Raw genomic sequence first — 11,790 nt, forward strand, 5'->3', positions numbered from 1 at the left:
CCGCCGACGCAGTAGATGACGTCGCCGTCCGCGGCCGCGGCGAACTGGCGGAGCGGCGCCGGCGCCGGCGGCTCGCGGCGCCACGACGGCTCGCCGGGCGCCCAGCTCAGCGCCGAGTCGAGCGCCGCGTTGTCGCCCGTCGCGCCGCCGAGGACCCAGAGCCGGCCGCGCAGGCCCACGGCGCAGCACTCCATCCGCGGCTCCGGCAGGTCCGGCGCGGGGTCCTCCGCCCACGCGTACGCGTCGAGGTCGTAGCGCGCGACGGACGCCACGGGCCTCCGGTCGCCGTGGTCGCCCCCGTGCGGCGCGGCGCCGCCGACCACGTAGATGCAATGGTCGAGCGCGGCGAGGCCCGCGTAGCAGACGGGCCGCGGCAGCGTCGCGAGCCGCTGCCACCCCGCGGCGCTGAACCAGCCCGAGTCGTCACCCAGCGGCCGGTACGTCCACAGGCCGTCGAAGACCTTCGCCGTCGCGGGGAAGCCGTGGAAGTGGGTCAAGCCGCCGGCCGTGTAGAGGCTGCAGCGCGCCTCGACGACGCTGATGTCGTGGTTGCCGCAGGGCAGCCGCTCCCGGAGGATCTCCCAGTCGCGGTTGCCCTCCTCGGGCGCGTCGACGACGGTCGCGGCGCCGTCCGCGTCGATGTTCAACAAGACGGTGCGCTGGTCCGCCATGGAGTAGGTGCCCAGCGTCGTCCGCAGCTCGAGGAGCGCGTCGTGGGTCCTGCTCGCGGACGCGGCGATGATTCTGCCCGCGGGCAGCGGTCCCACGGCCTGCCACTCGTAGGGGTCCGTGGCCCCTCTGAGCCCCTCGGCGCGCGGGTTCAACCGGTGCAGCGACACCGCCGACGCGGCGTAGACGAAGCCGCAGCAGTCGCCGCAGAGCGCGACGAGCGGCTCGGCGCAGGGCGCGGCTAAAGCCTCCTCGTTGCTGCCGTCGCCGGCGGGCTGCACGACGATCTTGCCGTCCCAGTACGTGCCCGTCTCCACGTAGTACGTGTTCCCGGCGACGTCCGTCGTGCGGAACTCCACGAGGGCCGACGACCGGTGCGAGGTGTCGGTCTTGGTGGCGAAAGATGCCATCGTTTGGGCTGCCGTCGAAAGTTCAATCTGGTTCTTGAAGCCGTTGATGCACCTTCTGGAGAGGATCGATTGAGACAACAAAAGCCATTGACACCGACTACGACGCCGTCCACCAGTGCCTCTGCAGCGATTGCAAGCACCTGCAATCAGCACCAGCACTCGCCTACAACTCATCAACACTCGCCTGCAAAAGATCAACCATGCGCGCAAACATCGCCCTCGCCTTCCTCGCGACCGCCTCGGCCCAGTTCGCCGTCGCGTTCATCGTGCCCGACGGCGCGCCGCACGCCAAGCTGCACCCCGACCGGTCGCGCGTCCGCCGCTCCGCGGAATCGGTGTCCTTCCAGGAGCGCGAGGACATGATCGAGTACTGCATCCTCCACGGCTTCGACGCCGATAGCTGCGTCGCGGCCGCCGAGTCCTTCGAGGTCGACGCGGACATGACCTTCAAGGCGATGCAAGACGCCGAGTTCTCGCGCGTCGGCAACCAGCTCACGACCCTCTCCGCGGACCCGCTCGCGGCGCCCGTGCACCTCGAGTACCTCGCGCTGCTCGCGCTGCTCGTCGTCCTCTCCGTGGACGTCCTCGACGTCTCGCGCATCGTGGGCGCGCCCCTCGCCTAGGCTCGAAAGCCCAAGACGACCCCTGTCCCCTCATTGTGTAAGCGAACTCGAGAGTATACGGGGGAGGGGAGGGGAAGGCCGCGGGCCGGGGGCGAACTTGGGTCGGCCCGCGCCATACGATCAGCGGCAGTTGCGCGCGCCGCGGCCCATCTTGCCCTCGTTCATCCAGCGGATGAGCTTGGGCCCCGTCTTCCGGTCCGCCTCGCCGGAGCGCGCCATGCGGTTCATCTTCTTCTGCATCTTCTTGCCGATCTCGCGCGCGGCGTCCTGGTCGGCCTCGTTGAGGCCCTGCTCGTCGCGCGGCGGCGGCCGCGACTGGGACCGGTGCGCGTCGCCGCGGCTCGCGGACCGCTTCTGTTTCTTCGCCGGGTTCGCGTCGGCGTCGCCGTCGACGTCCATGGCCTCGGCGCGCGCGGCCGCGCGGCCGTCGCGCTCCGAGGGCCGGCTCAGCGACCGCGTCCGCTTCACGGCCGCGGACTTGGCGCGGCCGCGGACCGTGGCGTCGTCCTCGTCGTTTCCCGCGGCGCCCTCGGAGCGGAGGCGCGCCTGGCGGGGCACGGGCGCGTTGCGGCGGCCCCGGGCCGCCTGCGCGACGCGGCGGTTGAGCACCTTCTTGTCGCGGACGGCGGTGACGAGCGCGAGCTCCGCGGGCGACAGCGCCGCGTGGGCCGCCTCGCGCGCGGCGGATTCCAGGCCCTCCTCGGCCTCGGCCTCGTCCTCGTCGAGGAGCGCGAGCTTGGCGACGATGTCCTCGTCGACGAAGTCGAGCACGTTCTTGCCGTCCATGATCTCGGGCACCAAGTCCGTGCGCCACTCGTCGCACTTGAGCTGGCCGATGTACTCGCGCGTCAGGTCCGCGGAGTAGACGCCCGGCCCGCCGTTGCGCCACATGACGTCGCGCTCCGTCGGCCGCGGCGCGGCCTTGGCGACGCGCGCCTCGGCCGCGTCGGCCTCGGACCGCGCGGCCGCGGCGACCTTGCGGATGTCCTCGACGGCGTCGGGCGTCGTGCCGTGCTCCATCGTCGCCGCGCCGAGGGCCGCGAGCTCGAGGCGGTCCGCCTCCTGCTGGGCCTTGGCCGCGGCCTTCGCGAGCTTCTTCGCCGCGCGCGCGGCCTTGACGGACGCGGGGATGGACGCCCCCCGCTCCTCGTCGTCGCCGTCGGTCATGGGCACGGCCGTCGCGAGGGCGGGCTGCTTCGCGCCGTCAAACGGCGTCACCACCAAGCGGTTCAGCCGGTCGCGGACGCGCGCGCCGCCCTGGTACGCGCGCCGCTTCTCGACGCGGTGCGCGAGCAGCAGGTCGCACGCGAGATTCTTCACGTCCGCGACGCCCTGCTCCGTGACGTTCGACATCTCGACCATCTTCGCCATCTCGTCGCCGCCGGGCCCGTTCGTCCGGTGGGCGCTCAGCATGTCCTCGAGGAGCTGCTTCCGGCCCGCGTCCAAGTCCTCGACCTTTTTCGCGTCCGTCTTGTTCGCGACCAGCACCAATTGCTTGTCCGCGAAGAGCGCGCGGATGCTGTGGAACAGGCTCGACTGCTGCTCGATCGTGTAGCCGCACTGCTCGGACACATCCACGAAGAAGAGCACCGCGCAGGGCAGGTGCGCCAAAGCCGTCACGGCCTGCATCTCGATGACGTTCCGCTTCTCCAGCTCGTGGTCGAGGATGCCCGGCGTGTCGATGACCTGCCAGCGCAGGTAGCGGTGGTCCATGTGGCCCACGTAGAGCGACTTGGTCGTGAAGGCGTAGGGCTGGACCTCGACCTCGGCGCGCGTGACCTTGTTCATGAACGACGACTTGCCGACGTTCGGGAAGCCGCAGACCAACAACGTCCGCGCGGACGGGTCCAGCGCCGGGAGGCGGCCCAGGTGCTTGCGCACCTCCTCGAGGTAGCCCAGGGACGCGCGCTGGCGCTTCAGCAGCGTCATCATGCGCCCGAGCGCCGCGACCTTGAGCGACTTGCACCGGTAGAGCGAGTCCGCGTATTTGATGAGGCGCACGTAGTCGCGCGTCACGGTCTCGCAGAGCTTCTTGCACGTGTTCAGCTGGCCCAGGGCGAGCTTGTAGTGGTCGCGGTCGTAGAGCACGCCCATCAAATCGCTGTGGAACGGGTGCACGTCGTCGAGGCGCGGGAAGTCCTGGACGATGGCGCCGAGGCGCTCGGAGATGGTCTGCTGCGTGAACTTGACCTTGCGCATGTAGAAGGACCGGATGCGCGTGATCTTGTAGCCCGGGTGGACCACGGTGGGCGTCTTGCGCTGCGTGCGCATGAGCACGATGTCCACGAGCTCGCTCGCCGACGGCACGGCCGCCAGGCGCTTGAGGTCGTAGACGGGCATGGCTGAGGCGGCGCGGCGGCTGGCTGTCGAGGGAACTGTCGTAGGCCCTGGGGACGCGCGCACTGCGGGCGGACGGCACGAGAGGCCGACGAGCTTCGGCCGCAGTCGTATCGCCGGGAGGGCAACACGTCGGCAACGTTCACCTTGCACATCTCTTGCACCCCCTCCCTCCGGCGCGTCGCCTGCGCGAGAGCGGCCGTCATGGTGTGCCAGGACTGCGAAAAGAAGCTCAGCAAGGTCATCGTGCCCGACAAGTGGAAGGACGGCGCGCGGAACGTGACGGGCGGCGACGACGGCGGCCGGGCGACGACGTACCGCAACTCGCTGCTCCAGGTGCGCGGCCGCACGCAGCGGTTCACGGCGGGCGTGCGGGGCTGCAAGATCTGCAAGTCCAAGGTCGCCCAGGACGCGCACTACTGCCAGGAGTGCGCGCACCACCACGGCATCTGCGCGCGCTGCGGGAAGAAGGTCGACGATTTGCGCTTCGACCGCCGGGGCCTGCACCAGCCCAAGGAGAAGAAGCAGAAGCGGGACGACGCGCGCGACTTCTCCGACGGCGGCTACGGCACGTCGGAGGGGTTCAAGAAGCGGAAGACGGAGGAGGCCGCGGCGGCCGCGACGGACGACGCGGCGGCCGAGCCCGAGGCCGCGGCCGCGGCCGCGGCCGCGCCGGCCGTCGACGAGGCCGAGGAGCGGCGCCGGCGCGACGCGGAGAAGACGGCCTCGGCCATGGACGCCGTCGCGAACGCCATGGCCCGGAGCCAGGGCCGGACCATCGACGACGGCGGCGCGACCAAGGCCCGGGAGGAGTACGCGAAGTGGTCCAGCGCGACGGACGCGAGCTCGGGCCGGACCTACTACTACAACGCCGAGACGCGCCAGACGTCCTGGGTCTGGCCGCCGGAGTAAATGTTTTTCGTTGACAAAGGCACCGTGGGAGTTACGATTGGCCAACGCGGACGATGTGAGCTGAGAAAGGTCTCGAGCTGGGCTGCAGCCAAAGGGCATTCGGTGCGATGGGCGGCGGCGCGTCGAAGCGGAAGAAGCTCGAGGCCCTGGAGAACCGGAACCCGATGGACACGGGCTGGTTCCCGGGCAAGGGCGTCCACGACCCCGATTTCAAGTACCACAGCACGCAGAAGTTCCTGGCGCCGCTCGTGCCCGAGGGCGGCTACGCGAAATTCGGCGACGTCTTCGAGGACGACCCGGATCGCAGGATGCTCGGGCGCGGGCGGCTCGACGGCGACATCTTCACGGCGCGTCGGAGGAGCGACAAGCTGCGCGTGGCCCACAAAAGAGTCACGCCGGACCGGTCGTCCTTCGTCGAGCTCCAGCGGGCGCACGTGGGCCTGGAGCGGCTGCGGGCGCAGGCGACGCCCAAGGACTGCCTCGTGCCCGTCGTCGCGTCGTTCGTCGACAGGGACGCGGAGACGCTCGACGTGTGCACGGAAGTGATGGAGCACGGCAACTTCCTGCGCTACCTCGCGGGCACGAACCCCTGGAGCGAGGCGGCGGTCAAGAGCATCATCAAGGACATCCTCAAGGCCCTGAAGAAGATCCACGCGTTGGGCCTCGTCCATCGCCAGGTCCGGCTGGAAAACGTCCTCGCGGGTTCGCCGGACGCGACGCGGCCCCTGCTGGGCGGCTTCGCGCTGCTGGCCCCCATCGCCCGCGTCGAGGGCGAGAGCCCCGACGACGTCTTCTTCTGGCGGTTCCTCGACTACATCTACGCCGCGCCGGAGCTCTGGGGGAGCAACCACGACCGGCCCCTGGACCACGCGGTCGACGTCAAGTTCAAGGCCGTGACCTGCCACGAGCACCCGAGCCTGCTCACGGACCCGGCCCAGGACGTCTACGCCGCCGGCGTGCTCTGGCACATCCTCCTCTTCGGCAAGTCGCCCGTCTGCGCGAGCGACGACCCGGGCGACACGAAGTACGAGCGCATCCGCGCGGTCAACGTCGAGCGCTGCAAGACGGCCGCGTCCATGCTCGACGAGACCATGATCGGCCCGCTGCGCGCGACCGTCGGCGCGCAGACCTGGAGCATCCTGGAGATGATGCTCGCGTGCGACCCGCGCCAGCGGCCGACGGCGGAGAAGGTCCTCGGCGAGCCCTACTTCCGGGACCCGCTCAAGCACGCCTCGGCGCGCCACCGGGGCATGCCCCACGCGGCCCTCAAGGACTTCATCAAGCACCGCAGCGAGGTCGGCCGCTTCTACACGGCGCCCGCGGCCGTGTAAACTCGAAACTTCAACAACCATCGCGAGGGTTTTCAAACATCTTCTAGAGAGCTTCCAGCGCTCTTGCCCAGACGATGGGCTGCCGTCGCACCATCTTCTGATCGCAACAGGAACGCTCCCGCGGGCCCGCCGCGCCGCTCGCACACCAACCATCATGAGCTGCTTCGGCGGCGTCGCGTTGCCCCTCTTCAAGGGCCACACGGGCGTCGTGCGCTGCGTCGACGTGAGCCCCGACGGCGGCCGCGTCGTCACGTGCTCCGACGACCGCACGGCGCGCATCAACGACGCCGTCAGCGGGAAGAACATCGCGGTCCTCGAGGGCCACGGCGGCGCCGTCGAGAGCTGCATGTTCGGCCCCGACGGGTCGCGGGTCGTGACGACGTCCGCGGACGCGACGGCGATGATCTGGGACGCGGCCGACGGCGCGAAGCTCCTCACGCTCGAGGGCCACGCGGAGAAGCTCGAGGGCGCGGAGTACTCGCCCGACGGCCACCTCGTCGCGACGGCGTCCGAGGACCGCACCGCGCGCGTCTGGGACGCGCTCACCGGCGAGTCGTACGGCGTCCTCGCGGGCCACGAGGGCGGCGTGACCTGCTGCTCCTTCTCGCCCGACGGGCTGCGCGTCATCACGGGCTCCAAGGACAAGACCGCGCGCGTCTGGGACGCGCGCCTCGACATCGAGAAGTTGCATTTGGACGGCCACGCGCGGACCCGCGCCGGAAACGACCGGTGCTATCCGGCAAAACTGCAAACCTCCCCGTCTCGGTCACATCGAGGTCGTTTCGGCTGATTTTTGGACGGGTCGTTTTCTCTGGGCGAGACAGTGAAAGAAGTGTCGAAACCGATTGAAGTCGTCTTGCATATTTTGGTTCCCTGCCCAGGCGCGGACGATCACGGCCTGCCACTACTCGCGCGACGGCTCGCGCGTCGTCACGGGCTCCTGGGACTGCTCCGTCAAGCTCTGGTGCGCGTCCACGGGCAAGATCGAGCACACCTTGGAGGGCCACACGAAGAACGTGACGTGCTGCGTCATCAGCCGCGACGGCACGGTCATCGTCTCCGCGTCCGACGACCGGACGGCCATCGTCTGGGGCGCGTCCACGGGCGAGGTCCGCCACCGCATCAAGGGCCACAAGGGCGCGGTGACGTCCTGCGCCATCTCCGCGGACCACACGCGCGTCGTCACGGGCTCCGCGGACCGCACCGCGCGCGTCTGGGACACGTCCAAGTACGCCGTGCTCCACCGCAAGTCGCTCCGCGCGGCGAAGAAGGCCGACATCAAGCGCGTCGCCGCGCAGGAGGCCGCCGCGGAGGTGCCGTCGGCCAACCTGGCGCGGACGGACCCGGAGGACCGCCTCTGGCACCCGGGCCGGACCTGGCACCGCAAGTACTGCGAGGACGACTCCCTCCACACGGCCAAGCTCTGGTACGACCCGGAGGACCCCAACGCGAAGAAGTAACAAGCCTTAGAGGAGCGCGAAGGGCAGGTCCATCGGGAAGTGGGCGTCGAGCAGCTCCGCGTCCGCGGCGACGCCGTCGTCGACCTCCAGCGCGAACTCCGGCTCGAAGCTCGACGCGTCGGAGTCCTGCGAGAACGCGCGGAGCCGCGGCGCGTCGGAGCTCGACGCGTCGGAGAACGCGCGGAGCCGCGGCGCGGCGTTCTTCGGCGTCTTCGCCCAGCGGCTGTTCCGCGGCGTGACGACGCACTGGATGTCGAGGTCGTAGTGCGGCTTCTTCTGGGGCTTGGCGGCCCGGCGCGCGGCGGCCTCGGGCGTCTTCGCCCAGCGCGCGTTCGTCGGCGCGGCGCCGACGAAGGCGATGGCCCGCGGCGCCTTGCGCGCGAAGCCGGGCGGCGCGTTGACGGCCGCGAGCGGCGCGCGCAGCGCCTCGGCGCGGCTCTTCGACGGCTTGGTCAGCGACGGCTGCTTCTGGAGCTTGGTCAGCGACGGCTGCTTCTTGAGCGGCTTGCGCGGCGCGGAGCGCTGCGGCTGCTGCTGCTGCTGCTTCGTGGGCGTGTTCGTCTTCGTGTTGTTGGCCATTGTGGGGATGAGCGGTGAGGATTGCGATGTGCGCGGATGGTGTCGCGCTTGTGGTTGTTTTTGCTTTCGATGTGCTTGGCGGAGGCCGGGGCCGCTTCGTTGCCAGAGATTCCCGACGCCGAGAGATGCAAATTGGTGTTGTACTTCACCATGCCATGCCCGAGCGCAGCGTCGGCTCTCGGGCCACGTCGCCTTGACGTCTACCCCGACGCCGCCAGCCGAAAAGCCCCGTCAACCCCGTCCGCGACTCGCTGCTGCTTACTGCGCCTAGACGAACTGCTGGCGCATGCCGTAGTTCGCGAGCTCGACGGAGTTCGGCGAGTCGTTGTCGCGGTACCGCGGCCGGTCCGTCCACTCGCCGGCCTCGCCCGTCTGGCGCCGGTAGCAGACGCACGCGAGGATGAGCGCGAGCACCGCGAGCACGACGACGCCGAAGACGTAGGGCGCGCCCGCGCGCGGCGCCTCGTCGTCGTTGTCCTTTTTCCGAGGGTCGGCCGTCGGCGCGGCCGTCGTCGGCTTGTGCGTCGGCGGCCGCCAGTGCTGCCGGGGGTGGAACGTCGGCCGCGGCGTCCGCCGCGTCGGCCGCGGGCTCGGCGACGGCGTCGGCGCGGGACGCGTCGGCGCGGGCGCGGGCGGCGGCGTCGGGCCGGGCGCGGGCGCGGCCGTCGGCGCCGGCGCGGGCGCGAGGCTCGGAGGGGGCAGCGGCGCGGCCGTCGGCGCCGCGGGCGCGTAGGACGGCGCGGCGCTGTCCTCCGTCGGCAGCGACGTCGGCCCCGTGGGCGCCGTCGACGGCGAGAAAGACGGCGCGTCCGAGTGGTCCGTCGGTCGGCGCGTGGCCGTCGGCGCGGGCGCGGGCGCGGCGGACGGGAGCGGGCTCGCGGACGGGAGCACGCTCGGGACTGGGGTCGCGGCGGTCGCGGTCGGGAGCGCGGTCGGGACGGGCGTCGGCATGGACGACGGGATCGGGCTGGGCTCGCCGGGCGGAGTGGACGGCACGGGCGTCGGCGCAGGGCTCGGCATGGCGGAGGGCAGCGCGCTGGGCTCGCCCGGAGGCGCGGACGGCACGGGCGTCGGCACGGGGCTCGGCATGGCAGACGGCAGCGCGCTGGGCTCGCCGGGCGGCGACAAGGGCAGCGGCGTCGGGACGGGGCTCGGCATCGTCGTTGGCGACGAGCTCGGCGCCGCGGAGGGCAGCGCGCTCGGCGCGGGCGTCGGCAGCGCGCTCGGCGGGTCCGTGGCCGCCGCGAGGTGGAGCAGGACGACGACGATGGCGCGGCAGCCCATGTTTGAGCGCGGTCCAGTCATCGGGACCGTGAATGGGCCGTGAAATGGGGAAACATGTTGAAGGTGAATGGGATAACCTTTTGAGCTGTGGCAACGATGCTAGCGTGATTGACGGCTCGCCGGCGCGCTGCAGCCGCTCGACGTCGCGCTCCAGCCTCGCCTTCTCCTGGGCGAGCGCCGCCCGCTCGCGCCGCAGCGTCGCGTTCTCCTTCTCGGCCAGCATGGACGCGTCCCAGTTCGAAGAGCTCAAGCGCGCGAAAGAGCTGCTCGACCTCGGCGTGCTGACGCAGGATGAATTCAATGAGACGAAGCTCAAGATTTTGCGTCGCAGCAACGACGATGACACGACGGCGCGCGCCGCCGCCAGCGACGCCAGACAACGACGACGCCGAAGACGACACGGCGCCGACTGAAGCCTCCAAGGAGGCGGCGCTCGCGGCGGCGGAGGACGCGCTCGCCGCGTCGCTCGCGGCGTTGAACGTCTCCGCGCCCGCGGCGCTCGACGTCGGCGCCGAGGTCTGGTTCAAGCTGCCGGACCGGTCGATCAAGGCCGGCGTCGTCATCGCGGTGTCCGCCGGCGCCTACGACCTCGAGGAGGACGGCACGGGCGTCGTGCGAAAGAATTATCCGATGAAGTCGGTCAAGGCGCGCAAGGATAAGGCGCGCAAGGAGAATAACGAGACGCCTCCCCTCACGCACAAGGAGAATCACGAGAAGCCTTCCCGGGAGAATAACGAGACGCCTCCCCTGCAACACGACGAGAAACCGCAAATCAAATTCGCCGTCGGCAAGCCCTCGAAGCCGCCGCCGCCGCCGGCCGTCGTCGCCGCGCCCGCGGCGACGCCGCCCGCGCCGCCCGCGTCGATCCCCGCGCGGCCGCGCCTGCGCGTCGTCGTCGACACGAACGTGCTCCTCGACGCCGAGCGGCTCACGCCGGCCTACCTGCTCCAGGACTGCGGCGCCGTCGCGATCGTGCTGCCCACGCGCGTCGTCCAGGAGTTGGACGGCCTCAAGCGCAACGACGACCTCGGCGAGAAGGCGCGGCGCTGCAACGCGTTCCTGAGCGACCAGGCGACGCGCCGGGCGCCCTGGCTCGAGTTCGAGAAGGCGCCGGAAACGCGCGCGGGAACCGCGACGGCCGACGAGGTCATCCTGGAGTGCGCGCTCGCGGAGCGGCGGTCCGCCGGCCGGGACGCCGTCGTCCTCGCGACGGGCGACCGCAACCTCCAGCTGCGGGCGAAGATGGCCGACGTGACGGCGCTCCCGCTGCCGGACGTGCGCCTCATGGCCGAGGCGCGCGACGGCGCGTGGCGGCGGGCCTACGGCCACCTTCTCCCCGACGTGGGCGACGCAGACCGACGAGCGGCCTACGTGCGCGGCTACGGTAACGGTGCTTAGCTATAGGGCAGGTCGCTCGGCGGACCGACGCCGGGCCTACGTGCGCGGCTACGGTCACGGTGCTTAGGGCAGGGCGCGGCCCGAGCGCGGCGCGGACTGGGGCCGCTGGGCCTTGCCCGGGAGGCGCTTCGTCGCGCGGAAGCCCCGCTGGTACGCGGGCGCGTTCGACGGGTCGAGCGCGCCCGCGTCGAGTTTCGCCTGGGCCCTGGCCTGCTTCGAGGACGCGCGCCGCGCCTGCTCGGCGTCGTGGAGGGCGCGCTGCTCGAGGAAGGCCGCCGTGTTGTCGCCGACGCGGTGGTCGTACGTGCGTACGGCGTCGTCGTAGTACTGGGGGCCGCTATTCCGCGAGTAGGACGACTGGTCGTTCGTCGAGTTGTTGTCGACCTCCGCCGCGCCGTAGGTCTGCGTCTGCGGGAGGTGCGCGTGCAGAATCTTCAGCGCGCGCTCGCTCGCGGACATGACGGGCTTCCGCTCCTCCTCGCGCTTCGAGCCGGGCGGCGCGGTCAGGGGCCGGGGCACGTCGGGCCCCTTGGACGCGAGCAGCTTCTCGACGCCGGCGGGCGGCTCCGGCGCGGGCCGCTCGTCGCGCTTCGGCGGCGCCGGCCGCCGGGCCTTTGTGGGGAGCGGCCGGTTGCACGCGACGCAGGACGGCAGCGCCTTGGACCGGCCCAGCAGCGTGGGCGCGTCGGCGATGACCTGGTCGAAGATGGACAGCGCCGCCTCGGCGGCGTCCTGGAAGCGCTTCACGAAGCGCACGCGGCCCTCCAAGCGCAGCGCGCCCGCGACG

General features: G+C 71.2%; 4 protein-coding genes across 4 annotated transcripts in view; 2 read left to right on the forward strand and 2 right to left on the reverse strand.

The window, feature by feature from the left end:
• Positions 1-1,822: 1,822 nt before the first annotated feature.
• AURANDRAFT_22083 (hypothetical protein) lies at positions 1,823-4,042 on the reverse strand (the record flags this gene model as incomplete). The annotated part of the gene is made up of 2 exons (XM_009036414.1): positions 1,823-2,716; positions 2,924-4,042. The coding sequence occupies 2 exons, from the start codon at positions 4,040-4,042 to the stop codon at positions 1,823-1,825; spliced, it is 2,013 nt and encodes a 670-aa protein (XP_009034662.1).
• Positions 4,043-4,243: 201 nt separating this feature from the next.
• Positions 4,244-4,525, forward strand: AURANDRAFT_9132 (hypothetical protein; the record flags this gene model as incomplete). Its single annotated transcript, XM_009035933.1, has 1 exon — positions 4,244-4,525. A coding segment is annotated over one exon (282 nt), but the record flags the coding sequence as incomplete, so codon positions are not given.
• Positions 4,526-6,451: 1,926 nt separating this feature from the next.
• On the forward strand, positions 6,452-7,502 carry AURANDRAFT_2638 (hypothetical protein; the record flags this gene model as incomplete). The annotated part of the gene is made up of 2 exons (XM_009035879.1): positions 6,452-6,937; positions 7,113-7,502. Coding segments are annotated over 2 exons (876 nt in total), but the record flags the coding sequence as incomplete, so codon positions are not given.
• A 3,564-nt stretch (positions 7,503-11,066) lies between these two features.
• AURANDRAFT_62064 (hypothetical protein) overlaps positions 11,067-11,790 on the reverse strand; it is a gene marked incomplete at both ends in the record, with an annotated part of 2,810 nt that continues 2,086 nt past the window's right edge. Inside the window, one exon of the mRNA XM_009036413.1 lies at positions 11,067-11,735. Coding sequence (XP_009034661.1) covers positions 11,067-11,735 — 669 coding nt within the window. The remainder of the gene's footprint in view (positions 11,736-11,790) is intronic.

The sequence above is a fragment of the Aureococcus anophagefferens genome (assembly GCF_000186865.1).
Source record: "Aureococcus anophagefferens unplaced genomic scaffold AURANscaffold_4, whole genome shotgun sequence".
NCBI classification, from domain to species: domain Eukaryota; class Pelagophyceae; order Pelagomonadales; family Pelagomonadaceae; genus Aureococcus; species Aureococcus anophagefferens.